This window comes from Cuculus canorus, chromosome 2, assembly GCF_017976375.1.
Source record: "Cuculus canorus isolate bCucCan1 chromosome 2, bCucCan1.pri, whole genome shotgun sequence".
NCBI classification, from domain to species: domain Eukaryota; kingdom Metazoa; phylum Chordata; class Aves; order Cuculiformes; family Cuculidae; genus Cuculus; species Cuculus canorus.
This window is the reverse complement of record NC_071402.1, coordinates 69,429,574-69,456,683: the sequence shown is the minus strand read 5'-3', so window position 1 is coordinate 69,456,683 and position 27,110 is coordinate 69,429,574. Positions and strand designations below refer to the sequence as shown.

The 27,110-nt window shown below is 37.1% G+C and overlaps 1 protein-coding gene across 5 annotated transcripts in view; it reads right to left on the bottom strand.

Annotated features, from left to right (window-relative positions):
• The window catches only part of PTPN3 (protein tyrosine phosphatase non-receptor type 3), a 166,217-nt gene that overhangs the window by 60,254 nt on the left and 78,853 nt on the right, over nt 1–27,110 (bottom strand). For 4 of the 5 annotated variants that reach the window (XM_054059143.1, XM_054059145.1, XM_054059147.1 and 1 more), the window contains exons 3-10: nt 24,730–24,837; nt 24,557–24,614; nt 23,464–23,542; nt 22,021–22,065; nt 20,022–20,074; nt 13,256–13,376; nt 9,285–9,372; nt 3,730–3,818 (exon numbers count right to left, since the gene is read on the bottom strand). In XM_054059143.1, the coding sequence (XP_053915118.1) occupies nt 3,730–3,818; nt 9,285–9,372; nt 13,256–13,376; nt 20,022–20,074; nt 22,021–22,065; nt 23,464–23,542; nt 24,557–24,614; nt 24,730–24,837 (641 nt within the window). The remainder of the gene's footprint in view (nt 1–3,729; nt 3,819–9,284; nt 9,373–13,255; nt 13,377–20,021; nt 20,075–22,020; nt 22,066–23,463; nt 23,543–24,556; nt 24,615–24,729; nt 24,838–27,110) is intronic. The other variant, XM_054059144.1, reaches the window with a different exon arrangement.

Sequence of the window (27,110 nt, the reverse complement as noted above, 5' to 3'; positions counted from 1 at the left end):
TATATAAATCTTTCCTAATCCTTGTGCTACTCTGCCTGAACTAGTACCACCCAAGTTTTGTGCTTCTGCTTCTCTATTACCATGTCTCTTGACTTAAACTCCAGAAAAGGTAGGAGTCATTCTTAGCTAACACAGGTTGCTCTTATGGTCTGTTCTAACACAGAGTCAGCAGAAAAGCAGGACAAAGAAAGCTAAACTTGCAGACCAAGCACAAAGCCAACAACAAAAAGGTAGCCAACATCCCAAAATACCAAACCTCTGTCATTTCTCTCCTCAATCCACCTTTTTTCAAAAATCCAAACAAACATGACTCACTGCATGACCACATAATCATTAAAGACAAATCAGGGCTTTAAATCACTTTATTTTTACTCTCTTTTTAGTAAAGCATCCCTTTCAATTCCATTCATTCTTCTTAAAGTACAACTAAACCTATTTAATTCAGTGACAAAGAACACTTGCTAATCTGACACTTTTATTTAACATTAACTAAAAATCATTGGCAATGTTACGCCTACACGTTGAGTGAATGTTCACATACAGCAGAATTGACAAAAAATCCAAGAGATTAAGGTATCAAAGGATTTAGATTTAACAAGTGCTTGAAGGTGCCACATCCACAACATGATGTGAATAGAGTACAGTCACTCCTATTCTAACTGGTAGCTCAGCTGCTGTTATCACTCACCAATAATTTGTCCAGCTACTATGCAACATTCAAAAATCATTAAATTTCATGGTTTACTTGTAACACATTTAGTATTTATAGCATGTTAATAATGATACCCCTTTTGGGTCCCATCTTCCTATGATTCACAATGGTCAAAATAGATTTGTCCCTTAGTGGGCAAAAGAATTAGCTATTTCTGATCAAATTGGCAGCTCTGTCCTAGCATTTACCAGCTGTTAGCACTATTTTTGACTCGAAGCAAAATTTTTTCTTTAGCTGTAAGTCTTATTCATTACTATTGAAAGATCCAGCAGGAAAGGTTCTGCTGAATTTGCTATGTAAAACTGTCAAATTGTTTTTTAAATTTTAACTAGCAATGTGGGATGCATTCCTCTAGCAGTTTCTCTAAAGTTTTCAAACCAAAGAAACTGCACACACTAAATAGCATTTCATACATAACCTTAACTGCTGCTCACATAGAGGGTGCTTGTATGTTTTTACCACTAAGATAATATTTTACTTGCAAAACGAATTTGGAAATTATCACAAAACAGTAAAGCACCCCCAAGAATAACTCTCTAGAGCATATTAAATGCTGTGTTAAATCCAGAGTTATTTTTTAAATCTGTCTTGACTTGCATTGCCTCTGACTGATCGCTCAGCTCCTTATGTAGGTTGTTATGATTGAAAATCCTCCTTTTGCCAAGGCAGTATTCTCTCACTGCTTCTGTTCCTGAAAACTTTTGGTCCTTTTTGACTATTACCATATGGCACAGTTGTATTGTTGTCATCCACTAACGCTGCAGAGTATTTTACTCAAAAGTTTCTGAAAGAGTGCTTTGATGGTGTTTGCTGCCACCTTGAGTTCTACCATATTTTCAGTGAAGCTTGCTCAGCCCATAGGACAAACTACTTACCTCGAATGCTGTTACATAAAAAGGCCAAATACCATTTAAATTACCTGAATGGGAGTTTTTTTGGCATTTTCTATTCTATTTGGTATATTCTATGCTGTAAGGAATCTCTTTACCTGCACAGATTCAGTCTAATCAAGGTACATCAAAACCTCAAGCATTACAGAAATACAACCTATTTTGAGGTTAGAAAAGAAATTTGCAGTATATACTACAAATACAGCCCAGGCTAGTCTACTCTGGTGACTTTCCTATTTGTTTATTTTGGGGAGGAGGGAATGGACACCATTCCTGCATGAAGAATTATGCCTCATTCAAGAAGCTAGAAATAAAATACCTAAAACTTATCCCCTAAATAGTGAGGTTTTTTCTCCTTTCAAGTTGAGAAGATATTTTTAGAGAGAGGGAGTAAGAATGCTCAGAACAATTGCATTAGCTGTCAGCTGAAAATATTGCTGCCTAAACCTCATATTTTAGAGTGGAAACTGAACTGAAAATCTCTGGGGTTTTCCCCCTCAATTTCTATTTGTAAATGAGAGTAAGCTTTTGTGAATGATGTTTCAGCATCTATGTTTTATTCCTCCCTGCTCTCCAGGAGCAAAAGTAGCACAGGAAGTTGTCCTGTTCCTCCTGTCTTGCGTGCTCTAAAGCTCTGTCTCCCTCCCATACAGAAAAAATCACATAGTCCTTGATTTTAAAATGTTATCCCTATGGTTTTCAGGAATAAATATTACCCATTCATACCTTAGGTCACTAAGTTGGCAGAACAAGACTCGCAGAAGACAGAAAATGTGCCTCCAGCTGGCAGTTTTTAAAACCTGCAGCTGTTCTAAAGAAGCTGAGAGATTAGCATGTGAAAAGGAAGAGCCCAAGGCACAGAGACGAAAGATAAGTCTTTTATGCTTTAGTGTGCATTAGAAATGGAAAAATACGAGATGTCACTGTGCTGTATGACAGCATTATTGACATACATTTAGGATGGTTACAGGATATCAAGTGAGTTGAAAGACAACTCATGGCAAAGAAAAAAACCAGAATAAACCAGAGACCATGCAGTATATATTCCAACTAAAGTTTAAATTGAAACCTATTTTATTGCTTTCCCCTAGGAAACACCTGTTCGGTTGAGTTCATAATGAAAGGATGGAATGACTCAAATACTTCAATAATAGGAACAACTCGAGTACCTAAGGAATATGGCTAAAAAGCATCTTTTTATATAATTAAGGAGCCAAAAGCAAGTACAAAGCCATTAGAATGCACTTTTTTGTCATGATTAAGAACACTGTACCATCTTACTGAAGAAGTTCTCCAGAAAAACTGTTAGGAATCATACCAGGAATCATGATTCTACCATTCAGGAAATTATGCATAACATAATAAAGCTATACTTTATCAAGTATACAAAACAAATTCTTACTTATTTAAAAATAAAAAAAAAAAGGAAAAATTCTGATCCAATCCAAAATCCTCTAGGAAAGGCCAAACCTCCGCATAATTTCTACTATATGTTATCGTGTTTAGCATGGTATAAATAATAAAGCAAAAAACACTACATATAATTACAGCTTAATGAATTTCTAATGTCATTCACATTAGGCATCTTGTACACATTGCTTCTTTGTAGAGAAGCAGTTTCTTCAGCACTACCAAACATTCTAATGTTTTCAGTATTACAGAATTAATGCAAAGGTCTTTTCCCCTGGAGTCTCCAAAACTTAACTTGTTAACGCTATAGAGTCTTGTTTGATGACCTTTAAAAAAATTGTGTAAATTATATTGTCCTAGTTCCAATAAATTTGAAACAGCAAAATAACTCTTTTTACATTTCTTTTCCAAGAAGCAAGTATCTTCTTTCTGAATAACAGGGTAAAATAGCAGTAAATCTCTACGATCCCAGGGTCCTTCTAACCATGTACTCACCCCTATACATTAATTAACTTGATCAAGGCTCCACACAGTGCAAGTAGTTTAAAAGTTTTAGAGAATTAAAACAGGTTACACTTTTATCTAAGCACAAGGAATTACCATGGCACATCACAAAGAACCAATTTACATACTGTAGCCACCTTTGGAATACACGTTAAAGCAAATGGAAAAAGGATTGAAAAGACTAGACGTTTCTTTACTAGTAAAGGAATTTACCAGGGATAGAAGCTTGTGCAGATAAGTTTTCTATATACAGCAATTCCACCGGATGCAATTCCAATCATGAGATCTAGATTATGGAGATCCTGCAAAAGAAAACTACTGTAAGAACACAGATGTGGTTTGTCTCGTTCCCATTCATCTACTTATAAATTCATTCTCAATTTTTCTTTAAGTTATAACTCCTGAGGCAAAAATCTACCTATTTGGATATTTGTCAAGTATCTCTCCCCTTTGATCCTCTCTACTAGGTATTATAAATTTTTACTCATTAAAAAAAGTTGTAGTGTTCATCTTATTATACTAGGTACTCTTTAGGTCAGTATCAGACTGAAGCCCTGTGTCCAGCCTTATTAATTTAACCATGGGAAAGAAGCTGAAGTACTTCCTAAGATCAGTCAGATAAACGTCACAGAATTTTGTAAACTGGACACAAATCTCCTGAATCTGAGTTGTTTAAAAAGATAAAGGAAATAACTCCTCATTTTTCTCAGAAAGGTCTTGACAATAAAACCAAGCAAGAGGTGACCACAATTCTGCATGTGAGAGTACACTAGAGGAATACATGTGTGTTCATACTTCATATACTAAACTGAAACCATTGTTAACTAAAAAAAAAAAAAAAAGTGCATTAGCTTAACACGCTCAAGTAGAAAATGCATTCATAAATCTCCAATACTTTATATATATATATATATATATATAGATACTCAGGAGGAAATGCATGTTTACATATAAGCAAACACCTGAGTCAAAATAAAAAGGAGGGGGGAGCTGAATGATCAATGTGGGGCTAAACGCCAACTTACCTTACAAAAGTTACAAATCTTGATTTCCTATTTCACTATAATTGACACATACTAATACATCACTACACAAATCAGAGCTGAACACATGCATAAATCCACATGCAAGCATGGAACTCATCAGTTAAAAGATGTGGTTTGACTGAAAAGTAGTTTCAGACTGATTTGTAAAGGATGGCCAAAGATGATAGATTCTTTTAAATCTTTCAGTAACTTATCTGTTCCTCTAGATGGTACTCTGTGCTCAGTTAACATATGGTTTTCTTTTACATTCAACCCAGTTTCTTCATATTACTAAGGTACAGAAGATTAGAACAGGTCACCTGCTCTAAGAATATTGTAGAAAGCCTACAGCAAAATCTTTAAAAGTAGTTGAATAGAAGCATAATACAAGCATATGCTGAATGAAACTGAACCTGATTTGCAATGTGATGTGAAAATATCCAGGGAAGCACCACAGCAGTTCACAGAGAATGAGCATAACCCTTTTAATGTGTACTGCGTTCACACTGAATGCTGACAAGATTAGAGGAATATCTTTCCTATCTCTGAGAGTTTAAAAAAGGAAAATCATTAGGTAGGTAGCAGTCCAAACACGCTTAACCGCAGAGCAGACAAGAAACAGCTGAAATGGCTAATAATCCTCAGCTACCTGCTGGCCCCTTTCCCAAGAACTGCTGCCAGAGGTGATAGTTGAATCTCCATCGGAAGAAGCTCCTGAACCACCAGTCTATGCCAGCATATTACAGTAACCCAGAACTGTCACTTCTGTATTTTAAAACCTGGGGACAAACCCAAGGTATTTCAGGAGATGAATCACATGTAATTTAGCTGCCCCTGCCATGATGCAGCCAGCCTAAAGCAGGGCAGAAACCTGCATTACTAGCACTTGAACCTTACTCCAGGTTCCCAATTTAAAAATCAGTAGTGGGAAGAAAAAACAGCTGTACGAGAAAAAGCTGAAAACCTACATGGTTTAGCAGAAATAAAGGATTACCTAAACACTTTATGGCGATTCATTATGCCAAGCTACTCTGTTTCCTCTAGGAGCTTTGTCAGAACAAAGTTCATTCCCCATCCCCCTCTGCCCCCGTCAAAAACACGAATCTCCCATCTCTCTGTTATAATGAATTCTCTAGTGCTAAGCCAAAGAAATCTGAGAACAAGATCTGGAATTAGAATTAAAAAAGAAGGTCTCCCAAAATAAGGATGATGTAGATGTGCAGTTACTTCCCTCTCCAAACATTTACATTGTTATATTGCAAATCTAAAATAACAAGCATATACTTTTCTTGTTACATGTTTCTTTATAGATAATAATAAAAAATAATTAAAAGATAAAAATGATCATGCTGGGGATGTAGCTACTTAAATACTAATTCACATTTGATTTCATTTACCATCACCACCCAGACTTTTGTAAATATGGGAATGGTATTGAATCTACAAGTTTCCTGTCTTCTTCTGTCTGATTAGAAATAAAAGACAGGTTAACAACAGACTAATTATTAAGCAGATGAGACAGTCTGGAGTCAAAAGGAGATTACGAATTCAAGAAATCTTAATACAACTTAAAGGTATTGAATTCAGTCTCTTGAGTTTCTTTATACTAATTCATTTTTTTAATATTACAATTATAGCAGTTCAGATTTATCCTCAGAGAAAAGCAGAAGTGTTTGCAGATGAAAACTGAGCTCAGATTAATTTACTAATGGAAGTTTCATGTTTAGCAAGTTGCTAAAAACAAAGCTCATCCTCCGTTCTGCAAAATATTTAACTTTGTACATAAAATATTAAGAAAATTACATCATAGAATGGTTTGGGTTGGGAGGGACCTTAAAGATCATCCAGTTCCAACCCCTCTGCCATGGGCAGGGACACCTCCCACCAAACCAAGCTGCCCAAGGCTCCATCCAACCTGGTCCTGACCACTTCCAGAGATGAGGCAGCCACAGCTTCCCTAGGAAACCTGTGCCAGTGCTTCACCACCCTCATCGTGAAGAATTTACATTAGACATTAGGAAGAAATCTTCCCCCTTCCAATTAAAACCCATTGCTCTTCATTCTATCCCTATACACCCCTGAAAAATCCCTCCCCAGCTTTCTTGTAGGCCCCCTTCAGGTACTGGAAGGTCACTATAAGGTCTCCCGAGAGCCTTCTCTTCTCCAGGCTGAACAAGCCCAACTTTCTCAGCCTGTCCTCGTAGGGAAGGTGCTCCAGCCCTCTGATCATCTTTGTAGCCCTCCTCTGGACCTAATCCAACAGTTCCACATCCTTCTTATATTGGGGATTCCAGAACTGGACACAGTACTGCAGGTGGGGTCTCATGAGAGTTGAGTAGAGGAGGAAATTAATCTGTTCTTCAAAAACTATTATCCAAAACTATCTCACTCTCCATCCCCAGTACAGGAGCACTTCTTCTGGCCATCAGCACAAAAGCAGTTGCCTACTCCCACAGCCATACAGAATCAAAGACGACCAAGACCATTTTAGCAGCATGCGTGCTCAATGGACTCCAGTGAATCATTCTTCTACTGACCTGCCTAACTGCCTTTGATACCCCAATACTTCAATTGCAATGGAAAAAATATGGAAAAAAAATTCATTTTGCCTAAACCTGTCTCTTTCTGATACCAAAGCAAAAAATAAAAAAAAAAAACCCAAGAAACTAAAACCTGTTCATTATTTACATTCTCCATGCTGTTCAGCTGCTACAGAAGGCTTTTCCTTAAAACATTCATGATATCCCTCTCTGCACTGTTCTTTTTCCATTACCCACTTCAAGATAACAAAGAAAGAGAAAGAATAAAACTCAACACTCAAAATATATCAAAAAAACAGATTTAAAAGATAGCATGACATTTTCTATTTAGCTTTCTACTTCCTTCCCAGCAGTTTCTAACCATCTAGATGTTCAGTTCCACTGCTAGAAAATCCAGACTGCTTCAAACATTTTAATCCTTCCAAAAATACAGAATCGTGATAAAAATATTAATTTGGATTGAAACACTAACAAGTGCTCTGCACTTTAGCAGCATGGCATAAAGAAGGCTTTGATTCAAATCTGTTCTCCATTTGATTCAGATCACACACAGTTTGGTATCAGGCAGAGTAGTGGCTCATGACTAATATTCTAACAGTGAGTGAGCCCCAGGATATTAAATGTGAAAAAATGCACTGGGTGAAGGGACACACAGTTTAAGCAGTTAGCTCCAGAAGGTATTTCTACTCAGACAGAACAGCCCAGCACAGTGTAATGGAACCTCACTTAGCTTAAAATGTCTGAACTCACTCTAATTATCCTCACTACTTGGTACTGGTATGACCGCTACAGACTTCCTGGGTGTAGATGGGTGGCCTACAACTCAGGAAGGATGTCGGAAACGAAAGTATTTTCAGAAACAAAATTGCATCAATATTAAGAGAATAACCTCATATTGAAAGCCTTGGAACTTAAGTTGGCTTATGGCAATACAAGGCTACAACAGAAGTTAAAAGGCATAGTCTGGTCAGGTTAAATGCATACAGGGAAATCTCAAGCGTGACTGAATAGGGTTCTTCAGTACAGCAGAAAGGCGACAGATGACACAATGGAAAATAGACATAGACAAAGTCATACTTAATTAGATGCCCATTTACCACTGAAGAGTAATCAACTTATTAGAAATTGGGAAGGCTTTTATATTGTCAGAAGACACGAGAAATTTGTTCACATATGCTAGATTACTTATCCACAACAAATGCATGTGAACCAAGACATCTGATCACCTTAACCATTGTCAGGGAGCAGTCACAGAATCACAGAATCGTTTAGATTGGAAAAGACCTTTAAGATCATCAAGTCCAATCCTTAACCTAACACTTGCCAAGTTCACCACTAAAACAGGTCACTGAGCACCATATCTACATGTCTTTTACATACCTCCAGGGATGGTGACTCAGTCACCTCTCCTAATGCTCATATCAGATGGTATGAGCATAGACAATTCACATTTTGATCAGTTCAACTTTTTGATTTCCTTTGTACTTTCCACCCCTCCCTAAAAAAGGTTTCTAGTGCTTGAGCATTGCATTTCATGAATATGAGTATAATTACGCTGGTTTATACAGGACTAAAAGCACAAATAGTAAGTTGCACACTAGGATGCAAGAAAAAAAGAAAAGTATTTGGAGGATTCCTCTTAGACAGCTAGCATAATCAAACAATTAAATCCCAGTAACCAGTGAAATATTAGGACATTTTTCATATCAACAAATACCCTATGTCTGAAAAAATTCAAACACATTTTTATTCATAATCTTCCATGAAGTTAAATATCGCTTAGATTTAGCCTGGAGTCAGGGAATACAGCAGTAATAACAAAATATCTCCTCTTATATTCTTAACACCATGTTAGAAATCCAAACAAAGTAAACTCTTAAAACACCTACCAACTTAAAAAGAACGTTTATTTTCTTTCATGCAAAGACATTCATGAATTTTAGTAAAAATATTAAATAAAATTTATTACAGTATTGAAATAATTTATCTTAAAAATACATTATTACCCTTTTGATGAGATCTAGATTATTTGATTGAATTTCCAGCACCTACGTTAAACAGAAATTATGGGGAAATTACCCGACTCTAAAAATAACACATTGTAAAATCAATTCTTAACGCTACTGGTTTTACAGCTATAATGTTCATCTACAAAAAGGATATAAAACCTTTTTCAAAGTGAAAAATCACAATGTAAACATACTCTACCACTGTGCAATTCCACTCCATAGAATTCGAGTGTTCGTGCTATATTTATATAGCAGGACTCTGCTTCAGATTGCTTGAGGCCACTAAAAGAGAAAAAAAAATAGATATGGACCACAATAAAACACAAGATACACGACATTATACTTATCCAAAACACAGGAAGAAACCCAGTGTCTGACAGATAGAAAAAAATAGATATGGACCACAATAAAACACAAGATACGTGACATTATATTTATCCAAAACACAGGAAGAAACCCAGTGTCTGACAGATAAACCTCTTTAACTAGTGCCACAAAGTACTTCACTGATGAAGGTTCTCCTAACCTGTCAAAAATCAAGCAAGTTATACACAATGTTATTACCTTAGCCATTCCAGACCAGTCCTTTTTATAAAAGTAATTCTTAGCTTTTTTGTTTAAATGCATGAGGAAACAATTTCCCTATAGACACTTCCCTCATAACAAGAAGCTGGATTTGTAAATACTCTAAATTGCTTATTAGAAAGATTAGTAGCAGGAATCTTCTAAAAATGTGAGAGGGAGAAAGAATATCAAATGAGTGAAATTAAGAAACAAACTAAGAAAAGCATCTAACTTTATTTACAATCTACTTTTTTTCTTCGGCCACTAAAACAAATGTGCTATAAGACTTCAAAGGATTCTATCTTCTTGTCTTCAAGAAAACTTCTGGACTGAGAAGTGAGACTTTTTTCCCCAGAGATAAGACTACAAAAATCCCCACACCTCAAATAAACTGATTAAATATCTTCATGAAAGGGCTACATGGGATCTACTAGGAGTTTTAAAAAAACAAGGAATTCAAAAGTAATCCCTACCTAGCTAGTTCTCCCATGCAGCTTACTAATTACATTCAGATTCAAAGGCATTCCACATAATTCTCATTTTTAAAAAGGGCTTTACCTGAAAACGTGGATATCTATTACTTCCAACTAATATCCATTCTCTCAAATTCCAGGCCATCAAAATACTGTGTCCTGAAACAGCACTTGAGGTAACATTACATTATGCTCTATTAAACTGAAAGTTACCTTTAACTGGAAAACCACAGCCAGCAATGTGGCTTGAGGATGTCACAATATTGGGGAAAAAGAAAAGGAAAAAGCAAGAGGAAAAAAAAAAAAGAGCTATTTGTCAGAGTCCTGAGATAAACTGCTTACTCAGATCTACACCTACAGTGACTGCTACCTTGATTTTGAAAAAAAATTAGTAGATTATCACTATGTCAGAAACGTAAGAGAAAACAAATGACAAAATGACCACTTTATTATGCAAAGAGTGCTACACATAGAACACAATGTTTGCAAGAGTAGTTTATTTTCTTCTTAAAATTTTGATACAGAACTTTGTTCAGAAAAATGGGAGAAATCTTCTGCATGCTGCCGTGATATGCCTGCAAATTTTATTTCACCATTTGCATACAGCGTCTCCACCAGACCAGTAAAGCCTTGTGTCTTCAAGGGCCAACAAGAAAAAGTACGTCAGCACAGACTTAGGTTTTCTTCTTGTTGGTTTTACACCTCTCTACTCAATTAGAGATGAAATGACACCTTTAGGTTCCTAAGCAGGTGGTAGTTACTCAGTAAGGTAAACAGGCACAAGGAAAGCAGTCTTGGTGTCTCCTTCCAATTTTATAGCTCTTGATAGCCAAGGCCTAACAAAGATCATCTGGAATATAAGCATCTTGTGAAGTTCCAAATGGATCCTTTTCCTCAGATTGATGGCTAGATCTAGCAAGCACTACTAAAACATTACCAATCTGGATAATATCCACATCCTAAGACCTCAGGCTGCTTATGTAACTAAGTAAAAAAAACTGTAAGAGAACCTTGTTAGAACAAACTACATAAATATAGAAAAATGTCCCTATGAATTTAGGGATGAACACAGAAGGAAAATTTCTGAGGTTATACCAGTCCAATATGATAACAGTTGCTCTCTCAGCTACTTACTGTGCACTGAACAGTGTCAGATATGAACATGTTCATACAGCTGCTTTCTCAGACTTTGCATAACAACATGGAAACTAGCTAAAAAAAACTTGCATTGAGCTACAACATACAAAACATAACACGACTTCTCAAGTGTGTATTGTGTTTCGGTAATTTCAGCCTTTTAATTTTCCTTTGTGAAATTTTTCCAAAGGATAAACACTAAACAATGGAAAAGGATATATGTTTATAGGGCTGGCTTTGCAGTCCTGTACCCTAAAAGTGCCAGTTTAAAAGGGATAATAATTTACAGATGTCCCATACGGTCAACAGCAAATACTATTTACTCAAGATCAGCAAACAAACCTCATTCCAAAACAATACTGATCTCCTCAAACTGTAAAAAGATAAATTCTCCACATCTTTCCTTCTTAGAGGGCCCAGTGAACACCAGAACAATTCAAATACACTGACATAGTCAAAACTATGTTTCAGACTTAAGTATTCACTATGAATGCCAAAGGAGGATGCAAGAAATACTGCCAGAATACACAATAATTTGTCTGCCTCTCTCTGCACTCCAAAATAAACAGGCCCGAAGAGCTAAGTTTCAAAAAAGGTGTTAAAACAATAAAGAAACATTTTCCCAGTCCAGTCTACTCAAGTGTTTTTATTCAGAAGTTCAATTATCTCCACCTACATGAACTCAAACAGATCAGTTAAATTTCTCAGTCATCAAGGCTTCACTCTACAAGAAATATTCAATAAAATCATCAGTTCCCTGAAAGTACTCAGGAAAGAAAGGAGTCTTTCCTATGTCTAGGCTAATGGTGACTTCTAGTCTGTTCTCCGCAGGACATATTCAGATTTATACCTCTGGCTATGACAGGATTAAATACGTAACTTCAACCCAACAACTTCAATACTCTTCAGAATCTTCCCTTAGCCATCTCCAAGGCAACTGCTTCCTCAAGACAGATTTATTCATGTCTGTCTACATATACTCCTCTAAAAACTTCTGAGCCAATTGGAAACTGCAAATTAATTTACAAGGAGGCTTCAGATGCTGCGTTCCTGAACATGAACAGCTAGGAAAGCAGTCCAGATTTGTAGCTACACAGAGGGAATGGTTGCAGTTAGAGTTCAGTGGTTCTCTTTGTTTTGCCCAACAATTGCCAAAGCATTATGCATGCTCTGCACTCCAGGGAGCATGCATGAAGTTCAGAACTACTCACTACACCCACTAGTACTAAAGAAACAAAAGGGAGAAGTGAGAGTACCTAAAGATGACAAAAAAAAGTCAAGGAATATCAGGGGGGATGAACATGGAGATATTTCAAGGTATGACTCAAAGAAGCTAGGAGAATGGGGAACTAGTTCTGCTGCAGTAAAGATACAGAGAGAACAAGTCCATACAGATGTGTATTTCCTTTGTTCAAATGCTCACATATTTCTTCAGTTAGCATACTTAGATTCAGCTTGCAAGTAAGTGATCACCACCACTAATTCTAAATCTGCAGTCTTGCAAGAGACAAATCAGCAGGGTCAGAAAAAGTAATTAGCAGTAGACTGACTGAAAAAATCTGTTGTAGCTTTTCTGTTACACTCATGAGAGTGGAGAGAAAACATTATATTAAGTGATGTATTTTATGGAGATCTTTTTCCATAGATTGACAAAAAACATGGGATTTGAAAAATGATCAAATGTCCTTGACACAAAAAGACCCCACAAACACCTAGCACAGTGTTCTAGATGGTTGCCCTTAATAATATATAATGCTTACTGATCTGCTGGTTGTTATAGCTAGTTTATTTAAACATTTTAACATATTGGCATCACACTCTAAATATGATTAGCCTAGCACCTACATGATAAAATAAATATTTCATTTAATAGAAGCTATATGAAATAAAAATGTTGTAGTGAAAGTACTAAGAACTTGAGTCATCCTTTTGGCAACTTTTTTTGTCTTTAAGAAATCAAGAGGTGAGAAAGAACTAAAATATCATGTTACCTGTGTTGCTCATGTAGCGATTCTACTTTGGCAAGAAAATCTTTGTTCTGCTCTGGTATAAAGTTGTAATTTGACAGGTATCCTGAACGATGTATTGAAGGATTATAGTCTCCAAGTTGTGCTGTTAGGAAACAAGAAACACATACACAAAGTTTGCATAGTTAATTAATTATTATTTAGAAGAATCTCTCTTTATTAGAGTTTATACACATACGGGGAAATGCAGGAATTACAAATTATTTCCCAAAAATAATGCTGAATATAGGGAATTGTATGACAGCAGTGAAGAACAATTTTTTTCAAAATATGCTTAACTACAATCTCAGACAATGAATGACTTACTACTTTATTTAGTTACTTAAATAGCCCCACTTTTGCACCACAAGCTCTAACACTAGCAGACAAGCAATGCATGCCATGTCAGCCCACAAGTGCAGTACTGTAACATCAGCTTTCCAAGAAACCATTGATCAGTCATCTTACATGATGGGGTTAAGGCAGCACTAATCTCATGTCTGTCTTCTGCTATCCCAAAGAGAAGGTGCATGACGCAGCCAGACGCTTCTTTGAGTTGCAAACCAAAAGGATGACAGAAAACAGAAATTTCAGCACTGGAAAAGCAAAATTGAACTGGAAAGGCCTTAAGCAACCTGATCCAACTTTGAAGAAGCTCCTTCCAAGCTATATTTTGCTTGTACTTCTTACTTGCATGAAATTATTTTTGACATCAAAGCTTCCTGCTACATGACTGAGATAATTACTTGTTTGGTTCCAGTTTTAGAAATTAATTTTGTTGTTGTTATTGAATGCTAACAGTTCCAAAATACCCCACTTCGATCTTGCCCAATTTCTACAGGCAGCCCCAGAAAGCATCTTAGTAGAAAAGATAAGCCCTTAGCTTTGTATAAGTTAAAGGGTGACCGTTTTCTACTTTCCAGCAATGTGATATCACAGATGACAAGTTGGTCTCCAATCCTACAAATCCTATTTGTAAACAATAACAAAAAGCCTGCATACAAAGTAATAGCACTAGAACCTATTTTTGCATACAGACATTCCAAGGAACAACAGATGTTAGAAGCAAAATGTATGAATGGTTCATTGGCTAAGCATAATGGGGAATCACTTATAGAAATGCAGACAATTTGGTCCAAAGGAATGCCTACAGAAGTTAATCCTTGAAAACAGGATAAATATCAATTTTCTAAAGACCTGAGAAGTGTACAAGAAAAGAAAAAATCCACTAGCTTCACATTAATTTGTAATTTTTTTGCAGGGTTGAATGTTGTAGATGACACGAATAAAGCACAAAGTGATCTGAGCTGTCTGGTTTTAAAAAAAGGTAATTACATAAAGCAGATCAGGTTCCCAGTGGAACACAAAATAACCAAACAGTGGAACAAATCTAGCATACGAGTTAGATAACTGATTTAATTTTTATCAAGTAAAAATACTCGGGTACAAATCTGTAATCAGAATTAAAATATAGTTAAGGCCACATGACTAGAGCCTCAAATGAGGATAGCAATAGCAACTGACATGCCAAGATGAGAGTGAAACATGATATTGAAGGCTAATGTTAAATTTATCTTTGTGTGAACACCGAGGTATGAAAAGAAATGATACTTTCTAGTCTGCACAGTTCGAGCAGTTTAGAGATTTTAAGTGACTGCTTCTTGGCTCAAATAAAGAGCAGAAGCAGGATGATGCACTACATAGCATAAACTAAACCAGTAACTGTTGATAAACAGCAACTACAAAGTATTTGGGTATGAAAGGCTTCTGGAATCAGAAAACAACTCACTACAGCAGAGTTCACTTTTGAAGAACTTATATAGAAATATAGACGTTTAATAAAAAGACACTGAAAAGAAGCATTGAAATTAATAAAATACGTTAGGTATAGAGATTAAAGCTACCATGTTGAAAACTTATCAGAAAGACTCCAGAAATGGCCAAAAATACCTCACAAGTGGTTGTGGAGAAAAGGTATCTCAACAAGTGGAACCTGCATCCAAATAAGGACAAGAATATGAACTCTAACCCACTCAGCCACTGAGTAAGTAAGCACAATGCTCCTACTGAGCAAGTAGAACTACCTATCACATGGATAAAACAAACGTGTTTTGTAAAATGAAGTAATGCTTCACACTCAAGAGCCCTTAAAAAAAGGCTCAATCTAGAAATGACTGTAAACAGCTGCTTATCCCACTTAAGAGAGTTGGTCACTTTGTGGATAAGAAAGAAAGTGAAATTAAGCATCAAAAAAACCCACAAAGGAACATTTGTAGAAAAAAAGGCCAATTACAGAAACACAATGGTGGTCTCCAAGTTATCTGTTACCACTCCATAATGAAAAAGGGAGTAAGTCATTGTAATTCCTTTTATTAACTAGAAAGAAAAAAGAAAAAGAAAAAAAAAATCACCAGCTCACAAATCAGCCACTGATAAAATAGGGGGGAAAAATCATAAGAAAAGAAAGAAACTTATCAGAAAATATAAACTACTGAGTTGCTATTTCTGCATCTCAAATACAGATGTACTTCAGAAGCCATACAGTCACAATCAGAAAAGTGCTGAGAAAAGCAAAGCATAACCCATAGTACAAAGCCTATTCATTTTGGAGGAAGTATGGGGGTAGAGGTAAGGAATAGGATTAAGTACTTAAAGGGAATAATTATCACTACTCCCCAAACATTGTTTTGCAGAACACATCTAAACACTTTGCTGATCTTTTGTCACATGTTATCTCTCAGCTTTCACTTAATATCATAACACTGTAATACATGGACCTTGACCTTGGGTAACTGTTCTTTTCCCCTTTTTAGTTATGTTACACAGTAATATTTAATAAATTCATCCACCTCAATAAAACAAAACGTAGGCCACAAGGTAGCGTTGAAAGACAGCTCCTTCAGCTATAGCACTGGCCAATATCCCAGTCTGGGGTTCTTCTCTCCTGAGATTACACCATTGTACTTTGTTTGGAAGAATTAAAGATTGCAAAAAATTATTTGTGGCATAGTGGAAGAACACCAGACAAACAGTACTTGAAGTAATGATCTCCTGATGTGACCTCCGTATTGCTTAGCACAACTGTAAAATATAATTAAGGGAAAACAGTCCAACACAGCTGGAGAGCTGCTGCACATAAACTATCAGGAAAGTGTTAGCAGAGGCGTCAGCAAGCTCAATAGCAGCAGTCTAGACCATACCTAACCACATGGGAAAAATGGGCATGTATTTCAATTAACCTCTCCAAGCAGATTCTTGTATTGGGGGGTTGGTCATGATCATATAGACAACATTGGTACAGCTGATGACAAGTACTGTAAGACATGGTAAAAGGCATCTGTGACTGAATGGCACTGCCACAGGCTTCAGAAGAACAGATGGGCCATGCACACAATCCCCAGATTACCCAAGACATCTGATAAACAATTTCAAACACTGGAAATTCAGGTCAAAGTTCATGTTTATACGGTCTGAATTTCATTCTGAGGCATAAGAGCTATAGAAGCCCTGGAGAGGAGCAGGTACCTGACTGATCTCTGAGCGAATCTCTCAGCTTACATGACACCCTTCTGAGTACTAATCACTTCAAGAAAGAACAGGTAGGAAGCACAGAGACAGACACGCAATCTCCAAATGCTAGCTACTAAAAGAGATAGATGTCCACAAATTAAGAAGTCTGAGGTTTCAGTGTTATTTTATAAAAAGAGAGCGAAATGAAGCTAAGTTAGAAGAGCCAGTCAAGAAGAAAGTTGATGGGGGAATTACGTGATGCAACTTTCATTGTAGAGCTGCTGTTGATGCTCCTCTAAATCTGACATCTCTCTTTCTCCTCCAAGGTAGATGGGCTCTCAACCTTACGGTGTTCCCCAAATTCTAACAACCTCCCCTATTACTCCTAATTCCTGAGGGACTTGCACACTAAGCTCAGCTCTCCTCAAATCCTCACCCTTGTCAGCTTTCCTTTTCTTAGAAGAGGTTAAAAGCTCACTTGAATCCCAACCAGTCAACCATACTGGGGAACTTACTACACACAAAGTGATACAAAACAAGGGGTGCTAAATCAACTAGGAGACACTTTAAATAAAAAAGCAATACACACACTGCACAGGTGTCTTATTCAATTTTGTAGACTGTACAACATTCTCATTTTACTCTAGTAAAATACAAGGTGCACAATTTATTGTTATTTTAATAAAAGAATATCCTTCAGACTTAATGACTTCGATGTTATTTGGAATGCACCTTAGTAGGTTCTCTATTAAAAGGATTTCAAAATCCACTGATTATTTCTGTAACAAAGCACATTTACTGATAATAAACAACTTATTCTTCAAGTGTCTGAACTGTATTCATTATCAAGTTCAGTCACATGCTATTGAGACACAGTGTTCACACCCACTTGTATTTCCCTGTAACTTAGCACCACCAGACAACACAGGGTGTGCCACAGCAATGCAGAGCAACATGTCAGAGCTTTATTTCAGAAATGCAGTGCTGAACCCAACACCTGTGCTAAAGGCAATACTGAGAAGCAGCACTGCAGTGGCACAACAGATATCACCACCCTTTGCAAAATTCAGGTACTGTGAGGGTCAACCATATAACTGCCACATGTGAAAACTACAGTTCAATAGCAAGAGCAGAAATATCAAACATCAGACTTCATGAACAATCAAAGACATCTGCCTCAGCCCTCCCACCAGTGACAACTGCTCCACCTCTTATATAAATAACCATAAGGTTGTTGGCCAATGATGATGCCCCCTTCCGCATGCAAGGGAGAAGGGGAGTGCAGCCTGAAGCCAATCAAGAAGTGGCAGTAAAACAGCTCAGGTAGAACCAATCCATGGCAACTTTAGACAATGGATTTTTAAGAAGCAGATACCACACATCCAAGAACGTCAATTCTCCTTAGTAAGTATAATTAGAAACTAAAACACTAAAGGAAAGCCATTTAAAACAATTAAAGTGGACAAGAATCCTAGTAGACATGACTACAAACTCAGATTTCAGAAGGTCTTTCCTATTGCCCTCATCTTTGGATAAATGTCAACAGCCTGGCAACAAAACAAAAACTATTTTTTTTTCTTTAAGGCAATACACCTTTCTATTAAATGTTTCATTCTTTGCCAACACAGAGAATACATACAAGTATTATATACACACCAACAGAAAGGACATCAAAAGGCTAGCAAAAAAAAAAAAAAAAGGTGCTCTGTGAATTAAAAAAAAACAATGAAGTGGTAATAATAGTACTATCATGAGTTATGAAAACCAGGCAAATAGCTGCATTGGAAATTCCAGACTTTACCAGGAAAGAGAAAGATTAAAACACACTAGCTCTCTTCCACAATCTTCACTGACCTTCTATTTTTCTCCTTTAGTACAAATAACTGCATTAGTAGGCATCCAAAGCACTAAAAAGGGAACAGCCATAAAACTGAAGGGGAAATATGAATTATTTAGGTTTTGGGGTATACTACACAATTAATTTTTAAAATCATGTTAAGCCTGACGTGATGATAAAATATTTGCATTCTTCAAAGTACCTTTATTCTTTTGTGCTTTAGGACAATCTGATCAGCAACACTGCATTTAACAATCCGAAAGGTTCACATTGTTTCAGCCTTCAAGTGCCTTACTGGGCCCCAGGCATATTGGAGCAGGGACCTATTTCCTTTGGCAACAGAACTGGAACTCCCGCCTACTACAGAAAACTTGTTCTGGTTTCAGCCGTTCTTACTATGCTTGAATGTGGTTCAAGTTTCATTTAATAAAAGCACACAACATACAATGTACTCAAAAGTGAATGTTTCATAGCCACTTAGACTTTTCACGGATACCAACAGCTTATCACTTTCTCCTTTGAAAACCATATTTTAATTATTTAGCTTGGTGCTTATTTCAAGCAAAAACTACCTCAATCGTTTCTGTGGACCTTGCAAGCCTTTCCATAAAGAAATGGGATAAATATACATCAAGCTAATAATTACACAACCATTCTAGTATGCTTTCCCCTTTACAAATATACAAACTCCAAAAACCCTCAACCGTTTTTTTTTGTTTGTTCCTTTAATGAGAAGGGTCCTCCTCCAGCTGTTTTTCACTGCTTGTTTAGGATGCCTTTAAGGAATAGGATCAAGCTCCATTTTTTCCCATAGAAGATATTTTTCTTATATCATCATTAGAATTTATTTTTGCCAGTTGCAGATAGGTGAGAAGGATTTCAAGTTTTGAATGCAGAGTCACTTTAAATGTATTGCAAAGTGCTTGACAGTTTTACATATCTAACAAATCAAATATCCTGAAAAAACATTACATGAGTACACTGGTGTTTCTTAATCATGAATTTACCTTCCCTTTAACTGTTCTCTAGATGATCTCTTATTTCCCTGGAATGCTTTCCTGTAGCTATTGTAACACAGTAAGTTTCATTACTTTGTTTCCAATTACAATGAAAACCCACTTTTTTTTTTGTCAGCAGTACAAGTACACATAAATAAGAACAATGTTATTCTTGTACCAGCTTTCTTTTTTGACAGACCTAACAAGTATGCTTTTTCTATTTATACTGTCTGAAGGCTGCTTCAATAACCTACATATTCTTTATAAAGCGTCATCCTTAACATTTTGAATACTTCACAGAAATAGATAAGGAAAGAAATCTTTTCTTATTTTTCAGTGTTGAACAGCAGAGAAGGTAGTCGGTCAAATACATATATTAGCAAAATAATGACTGATTATTACTTACATTGTACTGCATAAGATGCCAGCACAACAGCAGAACTAATGGGGCACGACAACCTGGAAAGAGGGAAAATATTTTTATTTAAGCATAGGCTGCATTGTTAACAGCGTCTTTGCAATTAGTTCAGTACGCAAAGCCTCATATATTTTCAAAGAGTATCTCATTTTTTCTTATAATGTTTGATTATCAAGGCAGAGCAGAACTGGACATTTAAAGCTAGTTGCTGTGTAACTGCATCTTAAGTGAGTGGAAGTAACTAGTCCTAAAAGGACATGTTCACAATTCTTTCTGGATGCTTACTCAGGAAAGCAAAAGGGCAAGAGATTTTTATCGGGCTCTGGACATTATTTTAATAGCTGTAGACTGCTGTATTTAAAACTAGACACAACACTAAAATTAGTTGAATGCCAAGCACAAAGACAGCTCTGATCTCATGACCAAAACTGACTCCATAGTAGAAAAAAGACAACACCTAAAGGCAATTTACATTCGGCAGCAAATACTTGGACCACGCTTTTTGAAAATATTCAAACACAGAGGAACTGCAGGCAAAGAAACCACTGGGTATCTGCCCATTATATACAGACTAGAACCCCGAAATCTTGAGAAACGATAGCAAGAACAGCCCTTCGCTACACCCTCCCAACTACTGCTCTAGACAGTGGGTCCCCATGTTTGTAATACCATGAGTGGCACACCTTGACTTGCTTAAAGATGTCTCAGGCTGACTCACGCCTGTAAATGCACAGCACTTCCTACAGCTAATTGGCAACAGAGTTCTGAATTGCTGTTAACATAGAATCATAGAATAGTTGGGGTTGGAAGGGACCTTAAAGATGATCTAGTTCCAACTCCCTGCCATGGGCCGGGACATCCCACTAGATCAGGCTGCCCAAGGCCCCATCCAACCTGACCTTGAACACCTCCAGGCATGGGGCAGCCACAACTTCCCTGGGCAACCTGTTCCACTGTCTCACTACTCTCACGGTGAAGAACTTCTTCCTAATGTCTAGTCTAAATCTGCCCCACTCCAGTTAATACCCATTCCCCCTCATCCTATCACCACAAGTCTTTATGAATACCCCCTCTCCAGTTTTCCTGTAGGCCTCCATCAGGTATTGGAACGTCGCTCTAAGATCTCCTCGAAGCCTTCTCTTCTCCAGGCTGAACAAGCCCAACTCTCTTAGCCTGTCCTCATAGGGAAGGTGCTCCAGCCCTCCGATCATCTTTGTAGTCCTCTTCTCGACCCATTCCTACAGTTCCATATCTTTCTTATGTTGAGGATTCCAGAAGTGGACACAATACTCCAGATGAGGTCTCACAAGAGAGGAATAGAGGGACAGAATTACCTCCCTCGACCTGCTGGCCATGCTTCTTCTGGTGCAGCCCAGGATACGGTTGGCCACTTGGGCTGCAAGCGCACATTGCCGGCTCATGTCGAGCTTCTCATCAACCAGCACCCACAAGTCCTTTTCTACAGGGCTGCTCCCAAGCACTTCATCTCCCTTTGTGTACTGAAAACTGGGATTGCCCCGACCCAGGTGCAGGACCTTAAGCTCATGAGGTTCTCACAGGCCCAATTCTTTCACCTGTCCAGGTCCCTCTGGATGACATTCCATCCCTCTGGTGTGGCAACTGCACCACTCAGCTTGGTGTTACTCGCAAACTTGCTGAGGATGCACTCAATCTTGCTGTCAATATCATTGATAATGATATTAAACAGCACTGGTCCCAGTAGGGACTCCTGAGGGACACCACTCATCACAGATCTCCATCTGGACTTTGAGTCATTGACCACTATTCTTTGAATACAACCAGTTTCTTATCGATCGAGCTATGTGCAAATTTGTCATGTTTCCTAGCAATTTGATTTGCTTTTAAAGAGATATTTTACATGGTACATTTTTATAGCAACGATGCCCTCAGAAAAAGGCTTTTAGGGGGTTCTTTTTTCTCTTATTTTAAAAAGAATTATAGAGAAATTGAAGATTCTTCTTATTACCTTCCTTCCACAATATCAGTCTTCAATTGCAGGAAGAATAAGTGCCTAGAAAAGATTTTTGGAAAAAAAATCATTTACTTTTACATTTAAAAGGTATGGCTTGACTGGAACATATATTAATTTTATTTTATTAGATTTCCTGGCAGACTATATGAACAGATGAATAAAGCTTTTTGGCATTTACAAATATGCAATCATACACCCACTCACTCTCAACATTTTTAAAGATCTTTGGCAGTCTGTACTACAGCTCCTGGACCACAGTATTAATGCCATAACGAATACTCCAAAAAGCAAACCATTAGAGAACTGGGGTCTCTTTCTCCCAGGAATATTCATATTGGATGTAACTCAAAACAAAACCACAAAACAACCCAACAACAAAAAACCAACAAAACCTCCCACAAAATAAAGTAAGCCCAAACTGTGATAGTCTTTTTTGGAACTACTGAATGGAGGATGAGACATTCCTCAAGCAACATATGCTGACAAAAAAGCTCTTAAATAATTCTCAAAGAGCAGTTCAGATTTGCTCTTATTAGTGTTTGACAATGTTACTCAATAGTGATAATGAAAAACTGGGATGAGAAGAATCATAAAGAGCATGTCTTTGAATCATTTCAGTTTAAAACTGCATAACACCTTACAACTGCACATACCAAAACAGGTCAACAACTAAGTTTTCTACAAGAAATATTATTTAAGAAGCTGTATTATTTATATTCTCAAGTCACTGAAATTAACAAACAATGAAAATGTTACAAAAACATCAAATTAATGGGTTCCTGTGAACTCCAAATTCCAAACAATGTGCACTGAAATAAACAAATATTCAGTTAAAGTCTTTTGACAACTTAATTAAAAATTGCTTAAAATTCATGTACCCCAAAAATCAGAGATAGGTTAAAACAAAAACTTTATAAGTCTGCTATAAAAAGAAGTGTTACAGATCTTTATATGTTACAAGTAATGAGCAAGCTAGAAAACAAGAAATGTTATCAGCTCTTCCTAAAACAAAATAAACCTCACCCTCCCACACCCTCGGCATTAAACCTACTACACATGTTCAAAACTGATTCAGTGCTGACACGAAAATTCTAACAGACTCAGGGCATGCAGACAGCTTAATATTGAACTTCCCTATTTTTTACTCATTGCATCTGATTAACAAAGAGATCAGAAAAGGATCAAAACTGCCATCTTTGTACTAGCTTATATTACAGCTGTATTGTGGAGTTGTGTGGTATGTAAAGCAGAAACTATTCATTACAAGCACTGCATCAAGCTAATTCCATTGAATCACATTAATTCCAAACACATTTAATACAAAGAGTTGTATTACATTATCTACCTAATAAAGCATAGTTTGCCAAGCTCCGGAGATGGGAAAGGAAACCTTCACACATTCTTAGTTCACAGAAACAAACATCAAACAGAAGTTACCTGGTCTGTTCTTGCTGAAGTGTGTTAGGATCAGGTATAAAAAACCTTACACGAAAACGAAGGGTGCAGGGAAAACCTCCTGCAATATTTAGAAGAGCAAATAAATTTTTTGTTTAGAAAAGAAAGAGCCTAAAATTTTTATTTCTATATTTACAGAAAAAGAATAGCCACATAGAAATCTCGAGCATTTTTCTTGCAAAATAAAAAGAAACCATAAGAAGTCTCTCCTGATCCCCCAACACCAACTGTTGTGATGCTTTAATTTAAAACACTTTGTATATGCTACTGTAGACAAAAGGCACTCTTCAGTTATCTTTGCCTCATAAGTACTAAGAGATAAAAAGCAGCAAATTGAACCATCTGAATTGGAATAATGCTCAGTTCTACCTTATATACAAGTACAAAAAAAATTAACTTAGTGTTTTGGGTTTTTTTTTCCCCAGTTCATACACAATGTACAGCACACAGTACAAAAACACAGCTCAAGTTTCACAGCACAGATTGGGACAGTGTGACTCAGTCCTTATATACTGCTCTCTGGCAGGTTCACACTGGCTGGCCTGTCCTCAAGCCGTGCTTTCTTTTGGTAAGCATTCTGTTTACAGACAAGACATACTGAAACACCACATGCACTTGGAAGTGTGTGGTGGTGATTTTTGTTTGGCTGGATTTTAATAAAAACAAGTCTACAATTTTTTCTTTATTTTACTTGAGACAAGAAATTCCCAGAAACTATATATATAACTGGTTCTAATTTCCAGTATCCAAACCCCTCTTCCTTGTCTTACCTATCAGAAGGAATTTCAAGGCACCATGATATGACTATTGCTTTCATAGCTATAATGTCCAACACTGTTCAGAAGCCAGGTTTAGCTGCTGTACAGCATCAAAGTCAGTGATGCAACAGGTCTTATTAGCACTGAGGTAGCAGTAAAGAGCTTTGCTAAAGAGAGCGGCAGGGACAAGACTTGCTCTCTAAGAAAATCTACCATCTTGATGCAATAATTTACAAGAACTTTATTTATTCTAGTCACAAGGACACAGAAAAGCAGAACTACACAGTTACAATTGAGATATTAAAAACAAGTCTTACCTTTTAACTGTTTTCTAATAGGTTTGTTTGGTTCAAGCCATCGCTGTGAAATGAAAAACTATTAGATGGATTAAAAATGTTTACAAATAAGCACTGTTTATTTAAATACATGCGTGTATGTATATATAAGTACACATATACATGCACACACATTTATTATTTACTGTACTTACAGGTGAATCAACCGATGTTTCATTTTGCTGTAAACCAAAATATTCCTTCTCTATCACACCCAACTGGTTATAGGTCATATCCAACAAAATCTGTCCAGTGTCTTGTTTCTGAAAACAAGAAAGCTTCAGAAGTGAAAATCTGCCACAGTTACATATTTTAACATACAAGTAATTGGAATAAACTTGTTTAGAAAAAATGTAACTCATGAATAAAAACAGCTGCTAATTCATTGGTTTAAAGTTTCTCAGCAATCTAAGAACTTTATTCTAAAAAAAAAAAAATGTTAGAGACTTGCGTCAAAGACATTCTCTTTAAAATTAGATTAAGCACCTGAAATCATAACATGACTCGACATGAACTCTAGCCCTTGCGGTCGGTCCAGCAATTTACTTCTAAGCAGACAAGCTCTCCCTTGACCACAGCCGTTCAAAGCCATGCCGTTCTCTTGAGCTGCAGCCTGCAAGGATGGCTTGCAGCCACAAGGGGTTGCTCTGGCCTCTGCTGACACCACCAAAGCAGCTCGCTGTTTCTATACCAGTTGTCACAAGGCGAAGTCAGGATGGGGGTGGGGGGGGGGAAGCAGGAAGATGGTGTGCTCCAGCCATAAAATCCTGTGCTTCAGCTCCCACCTGCCTCAGCCTTCAAAGGCTCAGCTGTCATTCAGCCACCTCACCGTCTGCCTAGACATTCCTCAAGAGAGATATCACAAAAGAACTGGTGTAACTGGGAAATGACAAAGGTAGTGGAGATCGAGAAGTGGAAGCACAGTACATTTTCCCCCAAGTCAAACAAGTATCTCCATGCCACGGCACTGTAGAATGCAGATTAACCAACTTCTGCCAAAGAATACTGTGAACCAATTCTATTATAAAACACAACCACAAGTGAAAAAACAAACTAAAATCTCTCAACAAGACTTCAATCCTAAATATGCTCATATGTTAACAAACAGCTTGCACAGCTACGTGGCATTTTAGGTCTAGATTTTTATATAATTTTGCTGGAAATGCAAAAATTAGATTTATCATCTAATCACCAGATGAAAACTCTTTACACTGCAAAAGACAACCACTTTGTTTGGAAACAAATTTCTTCAAAATTAAGTTCTGATTTCTTAAACAAGTTTCTTAATCTCCTGCACAATCTCTTGAAACAAAGGACTTAAAAGTATAACCATGATAGTGACCACATTTTTGCAGACAGCTCCAGACTTAGTGCATAAGAGTTCTAACTTAAGCCAGGAATAGAATATTGCATTTGATTCTTTGTCAAGACCTTATTTCGTATACCACATTCAACTCTTGTTCAGAAGACAGTTAGTTTGGGTTTTTTTAAACAAGGTAACTCACTGTTGTAACTGAGTGCTTTGGATGTTAACATATTCCATAGTCTTCCCTTATCTCATAAAGGCATTCTTTCTACATAAAAGACATGAAATAAAAAAAAAAAAAAGGAAGATTCAGGCAAAACATACCCACTTGGCCACCTTATTCTGGAGGGTGGAATATTATCCAAATCTTCCTGCTGCTAAAGCAGAACTCCTTGTAGCTCATTTGTGATTTGAATGCTCAGAGTTTCTGCATCAGAATCCAGATGCAAGTTAAGGTAACAAGCCAACTAACGGCTGCACCTATTTTTCTGGAGCAAAGTCAGGTACTAAGAAAACAGTGTAGGCAATACCTGACTGCCTTATATACAAGATGACCCTCCCCCCCAACAGCCTCCCATCTTGTTTAACTGTCACAACAAACAGTTAAGGTCTCACAACAAATGTCAGTCCACTCATGCCTGTGAGTCTTTGCAGCCACCAAAAGCAGCAGTTCTGTTCCCTTACTGTTCCCCAGCTGCAAATTCCTACTCCCCTCCTTTTGAACAAGCTACTGTTCCTTGGGATATTCAAACACAATTCTTTCCTGAAATGGCATAGACCTAGATCCAGATTAGAAACTGAAAGTAAAGACCACACCACTAAGCATTCCTTGTTACACACAGCCATGGTGCCATGGATCTGTCAGGCAGTTCTGTTCAGCACCATCAATAAGGCGGGCTCCACTATTGTTCTGGTTTAAGCTAAAGTAGAACCAGCTCTCTAACTTTTCAGCTAGGTCTTTTCTAAGTAACTTCATTTTCTGAAAGTTTACTACATGTTTTTTTCAGACAGCGTCTGACCCTAGAAGTGACAACACTTAATATTTATACGGGGCATAGGTATGCAGAAAGGCCATTCCTTATAGTTATCCCTACAGAAACCAAGGCCATCCTCAAGCTGGTAGAGTGCCGTAAGTCAAAAAGGTGAAGAGGGCTGCAATTGCAGGGAGGAGTAAGCAGGACAGGTGACCCAAAACTGACCCAAAGTATATTCTATTCCATATATGGCATA